Below are 18,852 nucleotides of genomic sequence, written 5' to 3' on the forward strand. Positions count from 1 at the left end.
AATCAGTAGATATAATATAAATTATGTATTTAGGACCTGAGACGTTTTCGAAAGTGGCAGTCGTCTCCCGCGTTCCTTGATACTGTCTCGGGATACAGCAAAAACAATGCATCTGCAATGTTTTTATGTATTTCTGTGCCTATAGCACAAACATTTAAGTAAAATATAATTTACCGAATGTGATTTTTAGTGCTGTCGTATCTTACATTTTTCAGTTTAAAACACTCTTGCACTTCCCGGCGATAAAGCATAAGTTCATATTTTAATTGTTTTGACTTAAAAATTTCCAAATGTTACAATTTTGTCCAAAAAGCTGGTACCCTTCTACCGATCCTTGAAAAGAAAAAAACGGGACCCTTATAGGGTAACTTTGTTGTCCATTCGTCTGATTTTTCGACACTTAAGACCATTTTTAGGCTAGATGGGTAATTGGCACCATCCTGTCTGCGTTATGGTTTGAAGGATGTGACAGCAGTTATACGACTTTCATCTTCTTATTAAGATTAGTACAGATACCGGGACCTATAGACATGGTAATATGAACATGTGTTCATAAGTACATTGTTCATACCACTTAACATTGCTCATCTGCATAATAAAAAAAATTAAAAATAAGTTACCAAATAAGGTCTTCGGCGGAAATAAATCATACAAAATTTCTAACTTTTCAAATCTTTTTTTTTAATCATTCATAACAAACTTATAGAGCCCTTTCCATTGACGTGAATCTTGAAATTGGGCAAGATTTTGGCAGGAATGCAATAAAACATATTTCTATACATAGATAGATATACTCGTAGACATTAATAAAATTTCTTTAATAAAAAACATGGTTCTGTGACGATTTTTTTTAATTTTTTTTACTAATTATAGCACTTAATACCTATTGCGTCCTTCAGAACCCCGAAAATCAGCTCAGGTTGTTCTTTAAATTTTATAGTATATTCCAATACTTCACTACATCTAAATTATAATCCCAAAAAATATTAATAGTTGGTCTTAAAAACGTTGTCAAAAACAAGCAGTTCCTCACTCAAGCACTACTTTCGATGCTAATATGATACGATTCTAATAATTATGTAGGTACTATTGCGACAAGGCAGCTGTGAACACACTTCAAGCCATAACATATTCATATCCTCCGAAAAGCTAGAAACCTGTGTCAATATTAAATATATATCACTAATGATGCTGATTCGAAAATAAAACAATAAAAATTAAAAAGTATTTTTTTATTCGTATTCATAAAATTTTTGGTTTTTAAAATTAAATTTTTAAAATATCATTTCATCATTTGTTTTTCACATGAATAAATACATGCATACATTGATCACACATAATTCTTACTAAGTACATAATTATTACAAAGTAAATTTTATTAATTAAATTTGAAAACGCTTCTAAATCAAGAACTATTACATATACAATAAAAAAATATAAATATTTGTGAGTTCAATAAAAAAAACCAAAAGGATATCGTATTTCGCAGACCGATTTGTATTCAAAACTTCGAACATACGAGATATATACATACACGATATATTTATTCAAGGCGACGCATCAACAATAGGTACATAAACAGTGAGTGATATTATATGGCTATCCGGTTAAAAAAAGAGTAGTCACCTACGAAATGATAGTTTCGAATTTGAACTTTGAACTCGAATTCGAACTTCGAACTTCTTTTACAATATGTACCTAATAAATTTTATTTTAAATTAAATGTGATGGTTGTTTCCCAAATTCAGTGTTAAAAAATATTACTTACTTTTGACAGTCGTTTGTGCTTTGGCATCGATCTATTAACCGCAAGTAGGTATAGTTCGTTTCATTCCATTCCATTCTAGAAACTTCGGTTTACCTCGGATCTCCGGCTATGGAATGAGCTCCCCTCCACGGTGTTTCCTGAGCGCTATGACATGTCCTTCTTTAAAAGAGGCTTGTGGAGAGTATTAAGCGGTAGGCAGCGGCGGATTGCTGAAGTCCATGGGCGACGGTAACCACTCACCATCAGGTGTGCCGTATGCTCGCCCGCCTACATGGGCAATAAAAAATAAAAAAAAGATCTGAAGAAATGTAAACGATTTCGGGAACTGCTCAATCTCGGACCATTTTCGATTCAACAGTAAGTAGCGTTCATTGTAAATGTGATAAAATCGAAAATAATTTTAAGTGAATACCATAAGCGAACACAAAACCCCCGAGGACTTGTTAAAACTGGTCCTAAGCTAAAAATATATTTGTATTTATTTGCATAGCATAGTCTACATGCAGATGACGCAACACGCCCCCACACTGTCCGACATACTTTTTACCTGCGAGTTGAGATTGAAAACTTCCCTTCTCTTTCTTTTCGCAATTTAAAATCTCACAAATTAAAGGTTTTGTCAAGGAAAAGACCAAAGACCAAAAAGACCATTTTTTTTATTCTTCAACTTCAAAGACTTCAACCCCTCTTTCATAAATGCCGTTGATCATCGTAAATTATGAGTTTGAGATCAATAAAATCAATTTGAATAACGGCTAACAAAACAATCTAGATTGGATTAATAATTTTAAATAGTGAATAGCATAGTAATAATTTTCACTATTGTTTTTTTGCTAATTTTATATTATTTTCTATTACGTGTTTGTCCATTTTACTTCTTGCTAAATTAAGTTCCAACTCATTATATCTTATGCTTCCTTTAAAAGATGACATAGTTTTACCAAAATCAAAGGTAATCCTCTATTTAGGAATGTACTAGTAGGAACTTTAATACTCAAATAAATCTATTTTAAAAGGTTATAAAGGTGAATATTTTTCAACTTAAATATCAGCAAAACGTTGGCATTTGATTGAATGTCAAATTAACTGACAAGTGGTCTATGAATAATTAATTAATTAATTAATTCCAGTAGATTTAGTTTTATAAAAATCTAGTAATGATTTTATATTTTTAAATTCGTTTTCTTAATAAGATCTGATTTTTTTATAGGTTTATAGATTCGCAAAACAAATCTGTCATGGTTATTACAACTCGACCAAGCTAAGTTTGCACCTCGCTGGGATGCGGCGCTCCGACCGCTTCCCCGTTCACCTTCCCGAGATCGCCCTGCCGCGTCAGTACGGTTAGCATCTTTGTCGCCGACACGCGTCATACGACTTTTCGTCTCCCTATCCGTTGAATTTAAAAATTTTTAATTGTTCTTGTTAGGTTTTTTGTTGAAGTTTAGTTACATTAATGGACTATTTTTATCAAGTTTTTGTTGAACTGTTGTTGCTGAACGCTTAACGTTCATTTTTTTTTACTTCGAGAGGATTTTTGTGGGCAACAGAAATGAAAGGAAAGGTCATACACAGTGAAGGGATAAACTCCTGAAAAGGAAACATAAAGAAAAATTATTACTGAGCAATTGGGATACAAATTTAAAAAGTGCAAGAATGCCCGGGTGGTCTTAATACAAAAACCCGATATCGCTATATTCTAATGTACCTGTGTATAATATATTTGTTAAAAACAATAAATGCAAAGTAAAATCTAACAAACATTTGTTTACATTTTTAAAGTCATAGCGAATCCTTTTTTCAGACCATACCTAAGCGGCAGTGTGACGTAATCGATGCGAGGTGCAAACTTAGCTTGGTCGAGCTGTAGGTACATCTGTGGCGACCATAAAAACATGGATATTTTTTTTTGTTTTTATTATTAATTTAATCTGGAACTTTTTGGACTTTTTAATGAATAAGTATGAATTCGTTTGAAAAGCTACCGCTCTTCTTCTAATTTCGATCCAAATCTCAGGATATTAATATGTATTTGATTTACAATTTTTTATTTTGTGGATAAGATCATACCTATAGAATGATTAAATTTTATGAACGTGTTTGTTTAATAAGTCGATAGTTTATTAATTCATTATAATGCTAAGATCTTGAAAAAGTATTCAACTTCTAGTAATCCATCTTCTGCTAAATCGCTACAGTGAACTGCGTTTTGTACTTTCGTTTTTCCCAACTTTGCTCTCAGGGTATCCGGTCGAAGTAATCTTGCAATCTCCTAAAGTGGAATATGAACATCATGAATTAATTATTCAAAACTATAGGCGTGTACGCTTTTTAAGATTACAAAGATTATAAAAAAATATTGTATTTGCAGTGTTTTCAATATTCATTTGTCGAATGTCGAACAACCACAAAAATAATATAATGCAAGACGTGTAGTCCAGAGACATGGTTTTTTTTTCTTTTTCTTCATTTATCTATCTATACATACAGAAACAGCTTACGGGTACAAGCTGCGGAATCAGTAGCGACTAATTACACGGCTTATCTGCACGTGTTTACAAAATTTCGTGATAATCGGTTGAGTAGTTAAAAAGCATAAAAAGTCAACAAAAACACCTTCACCTTTGTAATATTAGGATAGATTCGATAACGTAAATTGCTTACTTTAATTTTATTACATTAATAGGTGAACCAGCTCACAGCCCACCCGGTGTTATATGGTTTCCTGAGGTCATCAGCAATAGGGCTTTTGAATGATGAGATTTAATTTTCAATTGCATTGCCTGACGGCTTTCCCACCCTTTAAACCGAAACACCTAATCGCTTCCCGATTGAAATAGGCAGATATCGGTTCGATACGTGCGGGCCTATAATAAGCTCTACCACTAGTAATTATTTTAATCACTATTTCCTATGGGACAAAATCTATTTTTCATTACGAAGACCATGAATTCGGGTTTCAGGTATGGCTGGGACGTGTATAAATGTCTATTAACTTTATTTCGTAATTAATGGAAGAGATTTCGACTCTACGACCATCTTCTTAAATAGTTCTAATCCTGTTCGGGTGTAACTGGAAAAGCCCCTTAGATTACCAGCGAATAGATGAGGAAAAAATTACTTCTAATACGGTTTTGTTAAAGTTAGAAAGAAAATGGTTTTAAAACTCCCTTTTGGACGTAAAAAAGGTCTCGTAGTATTATTACTAATATTATGGCAGCTGTACTATTGTATTTTAAACTCATTCGTGAGAATTAGTATGTGATTGTGATTGACTGAAATTACAGATATTAATTTTGGCACGTTTGAAAAAAAAAACGTGAGTGTTTTTAATGTGACGAACCTGCGTGCGCCGATGTATAACAATCTAGTTCTTTATAAGGATTGTTTAGTGTAAGATTTAGGACTATATTAATGTAGGTATTATTTATTGGTAAAATTACATATCAATAAATAAATATATTTATGAATTTGTATAGATGAGTACACAAGCATGTGCATACACCTGATTTTATTTTAGGATGGCGCATGAATTCCTTTTCAAAATCGAATTCAGCATTTCTGGCCAGTTCTCAAAAATTTCATTAACCATAGATGTGGCAGAACTTATAACCCAATTGAATGTATACAATAATAAATTTATTAACAGTACTTACAGGATCAGAAGGACCTACTAATTTTCTAAATTCAACAGCAGTGTTAACATTTTTATTTTTCGCTACTATTTCCATAGCCACGCAAGGGCCACTCGACAATTCTTCAACCATACCCTGGAAAATTCAAGTATTTTAAGGAACTAAGACAATTTCTTTTTTTGAATTGTCTAAATGGGTAAAGAAGCTTGTGTACAATGGTTATCAGTGACAGTAGACAACCGAACCTAGATGCTGCCACCCAACTTGAGACATGACAATTATATAGTATAATGGCTGTGCCAAACTTTACACCAGATAACATGACCGTTTTAGTGACAGAAATAGGGGAGATATTAGTGCCTATCTGTGTGGGTTTAGTACATGCCTTAGCAGGAATAAGCACTTGTTGATGATCTCAGTACGCTGGTAAAATACTCTTAGGATGCTGCCACCCATTCTCTGGAATTCTTCAGCAACAGCAGTGTCCTCAGTTGTAAATATCAACTAAGGCATTCCCGTTAGTCGACTTTTACAACAACCTCAGGAAGAGATATTGGGTGGTGCTATTTTAAACCTTAATGCTGAACCAGCACTTGTTTTTTTTAAAATATATACTTACTGAATATAATATAAGAGATACAAATTTATATTTAAGGCATAATTTAGTGAAATTTTACAACTTTTCATAATTAAGTGAATTTAATTTAACAATCTTTAAAATATCTCTAGCTTAAGACATACACACATTATCATAGGAATGTGAATGTATTAAATATAAAATAATTTTACTAAATAAAATTAACAATAACTAAAATTTACCTTGTATTCAGGCACAATGCCTTTATAAACTTCATAAAATTCAGCTGCATTAATATTTTCAACAATCAGCATGTAGAGGGCAGTTACATTGAAACCACCCTTATCAATGGCTTCCAAAGCTGCACCTAGTTTTCCCTCTAGTATTGCATGAGGCTTTACTATACAAAGGGTGCAGTTCGAGAGAGTTGCAGTCAGACAAAGTCGTGTCGAATTTAGAGGTGGAGGTGGAAAAAAATATTCTATATCCTAAAAATATCACGACTATTAACATAACATTAATATTATTTTAGATATTTTCTAGACACAAAAAATATTTTCAAGTACCTCTATTGCCGATTCTGATGAGCTTGATGCATGAACACAATTTTTAACAGGATCTGTACCATAGAGAGCTCTTATTGACCCTATTTCAGCCTTTCTTGGATCTTTATCACCAAGGAGTTTAATACATACTAGTACTGCATCTCTTCCAACTAACTCTAAACCATAAACCATTTCTCCTGTGAGGTAATCTAAAAGAAACCTGAAAATTACAAAATATATAATATTGTTTTCTAGGAAATAACTAAATCCAGTCAGTTTGTACTACTATATATTTGACCTAATAATTACGAGGATTACAAAACTTTAACATGGTTCTGGTATTAAATATTAAAACAATTATTCATATCCTTTTTAATGTTATTGTAGTTAGATTATGGTGGAAGAGATTTTTAAAGTTGCATTTCTAACTTGAATTTATACTACTTACGGAAATGTAGGATCTGTGACCTGAGATCTATACAAAATATTAATATCTTCAGCAGTCAGTCGTGATTTCTTCATTTTTGTTACCCGCAAACCATGCTCATGAAAGTGACTTAAAATTTTACCAACGATTTCAGTTGGAAGGGGTTTAATCATAGCAAAAGTTCTGTAAATTTAAGATATGTTATATTAGACTGATACTGAATTTTTTATAATAAATAATGTGATTAATTGTATTTAGTAAACCAACTTACACTTGCATTTCATTGTGCAACTTCTTTCGTGTATGGTCACAAGCGAAGTCAATTATTTTTATAAGACGACCTAATATACTTAAAGTACAACCAATATAAAACCTATCTAAAGTTACACCATTTACTTTAACTCTTTTCACAAACGTTTTTCGACTTTTTAAGTCATACATTTCTATAGTATCATCAGAAGGGTAGTAAAAAATGTTAAACCGGCGTTTTAAATTTGCTTGATTGTCATACCATTCGCCAATGAAAGAATATTTATCAGCGTAAGATTCTTCCTGCAAATGTATACACAAAAATTTATTAATTTATATGGATTGGTCCTGTTGTAACATAAAATTAAATTTCTATACCATTGTAGAATTTCAAAGTTAGGTTGCTACAGTTGTAATTCAAAGTTTGAAACAGTTCCACTAGATACAGTAAACAGAAACTTGTCATAAAATCAACAACTGTGACGTGATGTTTGACAGCACTTTCAAAACAAACACCCTTTGTTCATCTATTGGACAGACAAAGGGAATTGAGCCCATGTTGTCAAAATGCTAAAATTGTTCTAAAATGTCTTCCAAAATTCTCTCATTTAAAAATCGACTGAGACTTTAATATCCTACCAGTTCCTAAAATTTTCAAGACGACTATGGCCAAGTAGAAGTCGGAGCACGCTTATGGGTTCTAGTAAAACCAGGTGGGCTGTGAGCTCGTCCACCGATCTATGCAGTAAAAAAAAAGGTTACGGTAATAAGTCCAACGCAAGGCAACAATTGTTTAAGACGGTATTCATGAACAAACCACTTTACTGTTCTATAAATACGAGCTACTTTTGCCGCACAACACTCGTCAGGTTTCAGCCCTGTGAGCTCACCTACTAGTTAGGTGAATCTAGAATAACCCCTCGAAGTTACTAAAATAATAGGAAAAAAAATAGCATAACACATTCCGACTTTAGAAGCCGAATGATGTGGAGCTCTCTGTGTTTAATGTTGTACACTTGAAATTCAATAAAAGGAATTTATTGGAAAAGTGAGTCTTAATTACTGTCACTATGAAAGGCAATGATAACGAAGAAGAGAATGGCATCAGCAACACTGACGTCATCATCTTCAAATACACCATGGATCCTCTCCATCATATACCTATATATATAGATAATAAACACCCAAACAAAGAGAAAACAAGCGTGTTCATCACACGAATGTTTGGCCGATATGGGAATCGAACCCACGACCCTCAGCGCAACAGTGAGGGGCACTAACTACTGCACCACCGAGTCAGTCTTATAGTCATGGCTGGTCCTAGTTTTTTTTAGTAGTTATTACTCGTGGCCAAGAAGCATTTCCAATGTCTCCAAGACAAATAGGCGTGCTGGAGCTCAACCAAGTGGGCTGGAATTTACTTAGCTGCCGGAGAACCTTCTACTATGACCTACTGTGACCTATCTACTCAAAGGTAGGTGATTCACGAATGCATCTACTATCAGATTAAAATCGCGATCTACTAGATATTGGCAACATAAAACAAGCCGAAAACTCACCCCGATGGAAGTTAAAGACTTGATCAAAGACCTACGTCCTCGCAAGGCTCCCGGTTCCGACGGTATATCTAACCGCGTTATTAAACTTCTACCCGTCCAACTCATCGTGATGTTGGCATCTCTTTTCAATGCCGCTATGGCGAACTGTATCTTTCCCGCGGTGTGGAAAGAAGCGGACGGTATCGGCATACATAAACCCGGTAAACCAAAAAATGATCCGACGAGCTACCGCCCGATTAGCCTCCTCATGTCTCTAGGCAAACTGTGTGAGCGTCTGCTCTACAAACGCCTCAGAGACCTCGTCTCATCCAAGGGCATTCTCATCGATGAACAATTTGGATTCCGTGCAAATCACTCATGCGTTCAACAGGTGCACCGCCTCACGGAGCACATTCTTGTGGGGCTTAACCGACCAAAACCGATCTACACGGGAGCCCTCTTCTTCGACCTCGCAAAAGCGTTCGACAAAGTCTGGCACAACGGTTTGATTTTGAAACTTTTCAACATGGGCGTACCGGACAGTCTCGTGCTCATCATACGGGACTTCTTGTCTAACCGCTCTTTTCGATATCGAGTAGAGGGAACTCGCTCCTCCCCGCGACCACTCACGGCTGGAGTCCCGCAAGGCTCCGTTCTTTCTCCGCTCCTATTTAGTTTATTTGTCAATGATATTCCCCGGTCGCCACCGACCCAGCTAGCCTTATTCGCTGACGACACAACCGTTTACTACTCAAGTAGAAACAAGTCCCTAATCGCGAGTAAACTCCAGAGTGCAGCGTTAGCCCTCAGACAGTGGTTCCGAAAATGGCGCATAGACATCAATCCAGCGAAAAGCACAGCAGTGTTATTTCAAAGGGGAAACTCACCGCTTATTTCCTCCTGCATTAGGAGGAGAAATATCACACCCCCGATCACCCTTTTCGGCCAACCTATACCCTGGGCCAGGAAGTACCTGGGAGTCACCCTGGATGCATCCATGACATTCCGCCCGCATATAAAAACAGTCCGCGACCGTACCGCATTTATTCTCGGCATACTCTATCCAATGATCTGTAAGCAGAGTAAAATGTCCCTTCGGAACAAGGTGACACTTTACAAAACTTGCATAAGGCCCGTCATGACTTACGCGAGTGTGGTGTTCGCTCACGCGGCCCGCACACACATAGACACCCTCCAATCCCTCCAATCCCGCTTTTGCAGGTTAGCCGTCGGGGCTCCGTGGTTCGTGAGGAACATCGACCTACACGACGACCTGGGCCTCGAATCGATCCGCAAACACATGAAGTCAGTGTCGGAACGTTACTTCGATAAGGCTCTGCGTCATGATAATCGCCTTATCGTTGCCGCCGCTGATTACTCCCCGAATCCTGATCACGCAGGAGCAAGTCACCGTCGTCGCCCTAGACACGTCCTTACGGATCCATCAGATCCAATAACTCTTGCATTAGATACCTTCAGCTCTAACACTAGGAGCAGGCTGAGGAACCCCGGTAACCTTACTCGTCGAACTCGACAAAGAGGTCGACGTGCAACCTAACCCATGCATCAGCCCGCTGAGTTTCCGGATCTTCTCAGTGGGTTGCGATTCCGATCCGGTAGTAGATTCATTCGCGAAGCAATTGCTCTTGAGTTGTTAGGTCTCCTTCGGAGACGCTCGGGCAGTTGTTAGCAAATCCCACCCCTCCTGGCTGAGCCTTTGCTCGCCCACCTATCCTGGTGAAGCTGGAAAGGCCTCCGGGCCACCAGTAATCTTTCAATCATAAAAAAAAAACCGAAAACGCGACTGCATTGTTCCAAATGACATTACTTCATTTCACAAGATGAATGACGATTTATGGCATACGTGTTGCAGTGTCTGTGACAATACGGGCCACTTTCCAATAAAACCAGCTCAATATAAAATTATTGTTATTGCCACAACAATTTTACTATTCTACAAAAAGAATGGATTCTGGCACAAATCACTCAAATGTTAATGTTTTAAGTATTGAACAAGATCTACTAGCAATGTAACGAACATACAGATTCCCACATTCGCACAGTCGATTCGATTATTCAATCATTTCAATCAAAAGTAATTTTATTGTTGAACAAAGCATAGCTGTTTTTTTTATTTAAACTTTCTCATGAAACTTATAGAAATGGTTTTTAAAAAACTAATGGGTTTATAAATAGGTAATAATAAAGAAAATCTTGTCCGTCAATAAATTTTTGCTTGCGTACAGCCTAACAAGTTACATTTTTTAAATCACTCTGTTCATTTTTTTAATTAAGGGCTATGCAATGAAAAGTTATTTTCTGGCGGGAGCGCTAGGTGATTTGTCTTTTGTGAATTGTTTCTTTAGTAGTAAACGTAATAATGGCTTAAGAAATAATTGCTGGATGGACTGGAACAGCAGTCGTGTGTTACAGTTGAGAGAGTGCGATTGAGATTTCCATCTCAAGTCGCGGAGAGCGTGGCAGAATTCACCTTATGATGTTTGTAGGTTCCTATAGCCGTTTTACACCAGGTGGACTGTGAGTTCCTTCACCTAAATATCTGATTAAAAAGATCTTAATCTCAATCGGTATGGTTTCCTGCCATGGTCTACGCGTTGGTCGGTCAATACTGCACGCTTTTCCTGATATTCTAATTTAATAGATAATTTAGTTCAAAAATAAAACTAAGTACATATACTTAGTGTATTAATAACAAAACGCATCCAACATCATGTCCTTTTTACTTTCAATTCCACTCGTAATACCTGTCATAAATTCAATTAAGCAACCTCTGTGGCGAAAACAAAATAAAAAGGATAATATTCTGAGATTATATTTGTATTCGTATGTATTTGCCAATGCGAAAAATCCAACATTCGGTCAACACTAAGACGTATCACATAATAATGACATATATACATTATTCATAACAGAGAATTCGTTTCTTTGATGAGAAGATTGTGTGCTAATAAAACAGACTACAAAAATAAACGCATATTTTTTTACGAAATTTTACAAGTATTTTAATAATAATAATTATACTTGCTATCCTATTGACTTCAACATTGCATACTTTTATTACCTAACATAAACAGGTTGATATCGATAGCAATGGTGAGTACTTAATGTAGTTTAATTATTTTTAACGTACACCGTTTATTTTCACTCCGTCGAGGCCATTTAATGAAACAAAAAAGTAAACAGGGGGCACCATTGATTGTAGTACCCAATAAGACGGGCCTGAAAATAGGACGGAAAATAAAGGATACAGCCATCAAGAACAAATTATAAAGAAATAACAATTATTATTATGGCCGGATTTGCATTCTCAAACGTTCGGATTAACATCCCGGCTGGTCTAATTATCGAATGTAATATGAATATCAAATTAATAAGTAATATTTCACAGGTATACGACTACTTTGATAAATATAGTTTCTTGTGTGAAATGTATGATGAGGATGCTGACGAAATAAAAGATTTAACCCTCAATTATTTTCCATTTGACAATTCGGTTCAAATAATAGACGCGAAGAAAGGCAAAAATGTTTTGAAACGAGTACAACTACCACCATTAAATTTAGATATGTTACAAATCGGTAATATAGTTAATATATTTTCAAAATTATTATATATCAAGGATTGCGCTCCTGCTACACGGAAAACGCTTTTCAAAAATGTGCAAAGGTTAGTTAATTCCTTTAGATAACTAACGGAAAAATTCTGCAACGTTCTCTGCAACTGTAGGTAGTAGGTATTCTAGTAGCCTGATCAAGCGACGCGCTGCTTTTACATGGGGGTGGTGCGGTCTATGGCTCTGAACGGAGCTCTCATATGAGGCCAGTCCCTGACCGGAAGAATAGGGATACTGCTTCAGAGACCGCACGATGTCATCACGGTAAGGGTCTTCGAGGTTTTTTTTTTATTGCTTAGATGGGTGGACGAGCTCACAGCCCACCTGGTGTTAAGTGGTTACTGGAACCCATAGACAACTACAACGTAAATGCGCCACCCATCTTGAGATATAAGTTCTAAGGTCTCAAGTATAGTTACAACGGCTGGCCTACCCTTCAAACCGAAACGCATTACTGCTTCACAGCAGAAATAGGCATGGTGGTGGTACCTACCCGCGCGAACTCACAAGAGGTTCCCGCAACATATTTTTTTTGACGGCATGCGTGTCGGCCGTCCAATGATCTTGGAGAATTTTATGTATTACCGAAGTAAAGTTACCAATTTTATTACAAGTATGCCCTTGTTGCTTGCTAGGTGTACTTTTTTAAATAGCAAATGTGTAATTATTCATTAGAATTGTGTATTATCAATACATTCCTTTCATTAGTACATTTGCCATGATTAAGCCGATAGCTCCAAGTGAACATGGTAAAATAATCACATTCATCATGAAAAATGATTTTCGCATCGTTCGAATGAAAAACGGCAAAATTTGCAAAGAATTTGCAATGGAACTTTACCAAAGCATAGCCAGTAATAATATGCTACCGTAAGTTTTTATCTGTTTTCTTAAAAAAATAAGGTTTGCCACAATAATCTAAATTTTAATGTAACCTACAGTTAACACATATGTACCTATGTATATTAATTACATACAGGCAAGACTACACAGCCAAATAGAACTCAATATCTCTATATATAAAAATGAATTGCTGCTCGTTAGTCTCGCTAAAACTCGAGAACGGCTGAACCGATTTGGCTAATTTTGGTCTTGAATTATTCGTGGAAGTCCAGAGAAGGTTTAAAATGTAGATAAATATGAAAATACTCGGAATTAAATAAAAATAAAGATTTTGTTTTCCCTTTGATGTGTCCCCCGTCGGACGGATTCCTTTTGTTTGTTTGAAGTTTATTTTATTACACAAAAGTTTAGGTCTTTTATTTATCGATTGAGGCACTAAGAAGTCTGCCGGGTCAGCTAATCCTCAATATAATATAATTAAAAAATTGAAATGGGCGATTTTTATTACTTTTAGTTTGTGCCAAAACCAGAGAAAATGTTCATCAAGCTAAGGGATATTAAAAAAAAGTGATAGCTTCCAGTGTGCTTAGTGCCAGTTTTTTAACGTTCTCGATAGCGTAAAAGTTAGCTCATATTTGTATGGAATGGGATCGTTACCGCTAGGGGCGCTGTTCCAACTGCATACAAAATTGGGCAAACTTTTACGCTATCGTTAAAAAACACGCACTAAGCACACAGATCTGAAACTTAGAACTAATATCTCAAAGCGGGTAGCGTGTTGTGGCCGCCGTTAATTACATATCCGACGCAGGCAACGGAGCAACGCAAAGCCACTGTAGCCCAAACATGTCTTGTCGGATCCCCGGATCCACTCTCGGTGCTTTTAGACTCTTCAAGCATCTGTCACCATCCTCGTCGAATTTGTCAATTACGATGAAAAGTTCGGCAAGCACATTTCTTCGCCGGATCTTCTTAGTCGGTCATGATTTTGATCCGGTGGTGAGATTCTGCGAAGCATTGCTCTTGCTAGAGCTAGTGCTAGCAAATTCTCCCAGGATGAGTCCGTGAGTAATCTTACCCGTCCGCGAGAACCTGATGTAGTCCCATAGGCTACCAGCGAGTAGCTAGGGAAAAATGTTTGGATAATATATTTATTTGCTTTTTAGATTTTTGTAATATAAATAAAACACTAATTTTAAAATTTAAACAATAAAAACTACTGTCTCAAATTCGGTGCGTTTAAATTTCGCAGGATAATCATAGATTATGTTACTACTGGTGAAGTTATAGGACTAGAGCTTGTTGCACCGGATGCAGTTACAAAATGGCGACAGTGCCTAGGAGCTACAGACCCTACTGAAGCTGCCCCTGGAACTCTGCGAAACCTTTATGGCGAGAACAAACTGAAGAACGTAGCACACGGCTGTAATACATCGGAGGATGCAGCAAAGGTAGAAACAACATTTAAATTAATAAGTAAATTCCGATGGCGCCGATAACTTAACACAGGCTGGACGTAAGATCGGTTACTATACTTACAAAAAAAAACCGGAATGAATGAGCTTCACAGCGGATAACAGGTGTACGCCCATGCGACTCAAAATGTGCTTTACTACCCCATAACGTCATAAAATACGGGCACTTCAATATAATTATACAATAGTAATAAAGTTTTCTTCCATTATACTATATTACTGTCTTTCCATAGATGTTGGAATTATTTTTTGGTTATGAAAAAGGAATACCCAGGGTTCCATTTAGAGCTACATTCAAAAATTGCACATGCTGTGTTATTAAGCCCCACGCAGTAATTGAAGGAAATATCGGTTCTATTTTGGAACAAATCTCAACCTCTGGAAAATTCTTTATATCAGCTATGGCTATGTTCTCAGTTAAGCTTGCAAATGCAACAGAATTTTTTGAAGTTTACAAAGGAGTCCTCCCTGAATACGAGGTAAGTACCTAATTAAAGTGGTTTCAAGACATATTTAAGGGAGTCACAATGAAGGTTCTTAACTTAGAATTTGTTTATTATTCACCAATTTAATTGTAATCTTCGCAAACACCAAACGAACCAAATTCTAAAAAAGATCATAATATTACCCTCCTCTTTCGGCAGTCGGGTAATTATAGGATGAGAATATTTGTCTGCCTAACTTATTTTTCATTAATGCTTCTTTAGTATTATTTTCTAAGCTTATCCCATTCGTGCTCATTCGGGTTTAAATCGTGCGGACGACCTAGCCATCCTATAGTATTGATTTCAGGGTCTCGAAATTATTCGACAACTAAGGCCGCAGTTTGGGGCCGTGCATTTTCATGCGCATAAACAAAATTTATCTCATATCGTCCCCTAAATGAGTATAGTAGGATAGCCTTGAGCATAAACATCGTGTGGTGCGTTAAGTCTACTTGCTCAACATTACATGTCAATCGCAACCACGCTGACATCAGTAGTAAAACGATTGAGAAGCAGTTGACAGGAGAAAATACAACTACAATTTGTTCCAAAACCCATTCTCAACGACGAGGAGTTCCATACGTGCTCTCATAGAAATATTTCAACATACAAAGTTGTACTGAGAGTACATCTCCCTCGGGCGTGCCCACACTTTACTCCTCCATCATCTTACTTCAAGCATAATCGGAACTAGTTGCTTATAGGACTAAGTCGCTATTCGAACTTTCGTGATTACCAGAAAAATTAACTGTAACTGCTGTATAGCTTGTTGCAAGACAGGGCCTCTGGATGGCGTTTTTATCGATAAGATGGTTGAACGAGCTCACGACCCGCCTGAGTCCGATGATCATCGGTGATGATCGCATAAACATCAACCACGTTACTACCGCCACTCGATCTCAATTTTTACAGTGCAACGACAGTCTCCCCTTTCAAACCGAAACGCATTACTGCCTCACGGCAGAGATAGGCACGGTGGTATCTACACGTGTGGGCTCACAAGACGCACTGCTACCAGTAATTACGCAAATAAGAATTTTTAGGGGTTTGGTTTTTACTACACGATGTTATTTCTTCACCGTGAAAGTCAATCGTGAACATTTGTCAAGTATGTTTTTCATTACAAAAATTGGTACCTGCTTGCGGGATTCGAACATTGACAGAGTTGCATCGCTCAATACAAATGCATTCGGCGTCTTATCCTTGGGGCCACGACGACTTTAAAACTGTGAAGTTCGCAGTGTGAACTTATTGCCGCTGATGTCATTCTTCCTCACACCGTTTTTGTGTTTACTTAAAATAAACGATCACCTCGAACTTCCTGAACGTTCGTTTTTATCTTAGAAGTTAGTTTTTTTTGGCCTGCTAACCAATTGAACTTCTAATAAGTAGCATCTACAACAGTTAAGTTTAGAACTGGCATTTTAAGTTTATTAGCAGTAACAATGCACACGATAATCGAGGCTAGCCATCTAGGCAAATTAAAAACTGAAATAAAACCTATTTAAATATTAAAAATAAATAATTTGGAAAATATAAACATTTCAAAACTTTATTTTTTTTAAAGGATACTATTTATGGAAAGTACTCATGACAATAACAGCACAAATGAAACCTTTTTAATCTCTAATTTTATCCTGAGTGTTTGTGTTTAAAATACCTAATATTTATTCAAGTAAAAGTTAGTTGTCCTACCTTCTAAAATGATGTGCATGATGTCTTTATAGCTAAATAAACAGGGCAGTGGTGCAAGCTTGAAATATACTCTACCACTTGACATAGCTACTAGAAGTTTCAAGGATTAATTAAGAAACTCCATTAGTGTTGTCAAACTAGAATAACACCAGTCCATTTCTTTGCATGGGCACATATGAGGTGACTAAGAGACTCACTGAAGAATGAGTGGTTCATGGTGGAATTCTAGGCAGACACTACTGTTGATAAGTTGATGAATATGACAGCCTTTGAACGAATCTTGTAACCAGGTAGTGTTAAAAACTAGATTCACAACTTAATTTTTATTGCCATTTTCAGGCAATGTGTATTCATTTGGCTGAGGGGAAATGTGTTGTATTAGAGGTAACAAGCACCAACCTTGAATTGAATAGCGTTTGTGAATTCAGAAAGATGTGTGGACCTAGGGATCCTGTAAGATATTATTTATTACATATTATTTAACAAACGTAATTTAATTTATTTAAGAGGTTTATTTTTACCAAAACTTTTAGCACTATTTAAATTCATGAAAATTTTATTTTTTAAAAACTAGGATTTGTGTCGTCAACTATACCCAGAATCCATCAGAGCTCTCTATGGAAAATCTATAGTACATAATGCTGTTCATTGTACTGATCTTCCTGAAGATGGTGAACTAGAAGTTGAATATTTCTTTAAACTTGTAGCTAATGATTAAATATGTTTTATTATAATATTATATTTCCAGTTACTTGTTTTTGTAATCATTTTTTACAACAAAATCATTTCCTTCTATTTCAATTTTGTCATACATCCATTTTCTGTTAATTCTGAAAAAGAATTTAATCTTAGAATTATGTGTATAATTATGAATTACTATTTTAAATAAAGATAAATGTTCAGTGAAATACACCTTTGATTTATTAAAAGATAAGTAAGTTAATTTTTTTAATTGCTAAAGGAGTAACTGAGATGAGATCACGAAATTTGTGCATTTGCCGTCATTAAAAACTTGGGCTATCTACATACCACCTTAACTCATAAGATCAAAGTGTTGTAATAGCAGTTGTCTTATACTTCAAAGGGATACTCATAATTGTTTCATGACAAATTGCTAAAATGGTAACAATCTTACCTAACAAGTCCACTGTATGTGTCACTGCTCATAATTATGCAATTTAATAAATTTTACAGGAGAATAAGGGCTTTAAAAAAAAAAGTTTTGATTGCTTAGATAGGTGGTCGAGCTCACAGCCCATCTGATGCATCTATAATGTAAATGCCGTCACCCACCTTGAGACATGAGTTCTAAGGTCTCACTTTTAACAGTACAAAAGCTGTCATACCCTTCAAACCAAAACGCATTACCTACTGCTTCACAGCAGAAATAGGCAGGGTGGTGGTACCTTCCCGTGTGGACTTCTAAGACGTCCTACAACCAGTAATAAGTGTTGTACCACAGCATTTATCTCTATCTGATATCCATGATTATTTTGAAAGATTAATTATTGTTTAAAATTAATATATTGTTTATACCTGCACTCATGGCCACATTTATTGGAATTGCAGTTTGCACATGGAAAATGGCATCCGGGACACTTCTCATCGAGGCAATCACACAAGTCTTTGCCAGTTTCAGCAATATGACCGTGGTCATCATAAATTCTCTTCACTTTTCGACTGCAACATTAGAAATATTGACTATTAAATTGATGAAAATATATTTATATATATTACAAATTCAGACTTGAACGGATTCAATAGAATAGAAATTGTTTCAACTTACGAAGTGAAATATTTTTTCCTGTTTGCTTTTCTACGTTCACGAGCTGAATTTTTAGGATCAAAATTATCTAAGAAACGCATCTTTTAAAAAGTACATGCTACAAACACAAAATAATATTAAAAAAATATTCTCTTCCGCGCGTTATTACCCGAATACAAACGATATTTAATTTATTATTATTATTATTTATTATTA

General features: G+C 35.9%; 3 protein-coding genes across 5 annotated transcripts; 1 reads left to right on the forward strand and 2 right to left on the reverse strand.

The window, feature by feature from the left end:
- Positions 1-1,217: 1,217 nt before the first annotated feature.
- LOC101737075 (nucleoside diphosphate kinase 7) lies at positions 1,218-16,716 on the reverse strand. 2 transcript variants are annotated; one of them, XM_021350563.3, is made up of 7 exons: positions 16,313-16,716; positions 7,224-7,504; positions 6,974-7,135; positions 6,547-6,745; positions 6,223-6,468; positions 5,425-5,538; positions 1,218-4,040 (listed from the first exon to the last, which is right to left on the reverse strand). In XM_021350563.3, exons 1-7 carry the CDS (start codon positions 16,331-16,333, stop codon positions 3,900-3,902), a joined length of 1,164 nt encoding a protein of 387 aa, XP_021206238.1. In that variant the 5' UTR covers positions 16,334-16,716; the 3' UTR covers positions 1,218-3,899. The 2 variants fall into 2 exon arrangements, with proteins under 2 accessions (XP_021206238.1, XP_004930122.1); XM_004930065.5 differs by lacking the exon at positions 16,313-16,716 and adding an exon at positions 7,580-8,512.
- Positions 11,541-17,779, forward strand: LOC101736725 (nucleoside diphosphate kinase 7). 2 transcript variants are annotated; one of them, XM_004930062.5, is made up of 7 exons: positions 11,543-11,853; positions 12,149-12,426; positions 13,082-13,243; positions 14,469-14,667; positions 14,925-15,170; positions 17,211-17,324; positions 17,446-17,779. In XM_004930062.5, the coding sequence occupies exons 1-7, from the start codon at positions 11,851-11,853 to the stop codon at positions 17,587-17,589; spliced, it is 1,146 nt and encodes a 381-aa protein (XP_004930119.1). In that variant the 5' UTR covers positions 11,543-11,850; the 3' UTR covers positions 17,590-17,779. The 2 variants fall into 2 exon arrangements, with proteins under 2 accessions (XP_021206239.1, XP_004930119.1); XM_021350564.3 differs by lacking the exon at positions 13,082-13,243 and having other exon boundaries at positions 11,541-11,853.
- Positions 17,364-18,754, reverse strand: LOC134198932 (ARL14 effector protein-like). Its single transcript, XM_062668731.1, has 3 exons — positions 18,658-18,754; positions 18,408-18,551; positions 17,364-17,701 (listed from the first exon to the last, which is right to left on the reverse strand). The coding sequence occupies exons 1-3, from the start codon at positions 18,735-18,737 to the stop codon at positions 17,620-17,622; spliced, it is 306 nt and encodes a 101-aa protein (XP_062524715.1). The 5' UTR covers positions 18,738-18,754; the 3' UTR covers positions 17,364-17,619.
- Between the last annotated feature and the right edge of the window lie 98 nt (positions 18,755-18,852).

This window comes from Bombyx mori, chromosome 5, assembly GCF_030269925.1.
Source record: "Bombyx mori chromosome 5, ASM3026992v2".
In the NCBI taxonomy this organism is placed as follows: Eukaryota; Metazoa; Arthropoda; class Insecta; order Lepidoptera; family Bombycidae; genus Bombyx; species Bombyx mori.

Coding starts and splice junctions, on each gene's coding strand:
- LOC101736725 (XM_004930062.5), top strand. Junction 14,668..14,924: donor CATCGGAGGATGCAGCAAAG/GTAGAAACAACA, acceptor GTCTTTCCATAG/ATGTTGGAATTATTTTTTGG. Junction 15,171..17,210: donor GAGTCCTCCCTGAATACGAG/GTAAGTACCTAA, acceptor TGCCATTTTCAG/GCAATGTGTATTCATTTGGC.
- LOC101737075 (XM_021350563.3), bottom strand. CDS start 16,333: ATGTTCGAATCCCGCAAGCAG. Junction 7,136..7,223: donor TTGCACAATGAAATGCAAGT/GTAAGTTGGTTT, acceptor TTAAATTTACAG/AACTTTTGCTATGATTAAAC. Junction 6,469..6,546: donor CATCAGAATCGGCAATAGAG/GTACTTGAAAAT, acceptor TGATATTTTTAG/GATATAGAATATTTTTTTCC.
- LOC134198932 (XM_062668731.1), bottom strand. CDS start 18,737: ATGCGTTTCTTAGATAATTTTGATCCTAAAAATTCAGCTCGTGAACGT. Junction 18,552..18,657: donor AGGAAAAAATATTTCACTTC/GTAAGTTGAAAC, acceptor CTAATGTTGCAG/TCGAAAAGTGAAGAGAATTT. Junction 17,702..18,407: donor AAATGTGGCCATGAGTGCAG/GTATAAACAATA, acceptor ATTCTTTTTCAG/AATTAACAGAAAATGGATGT.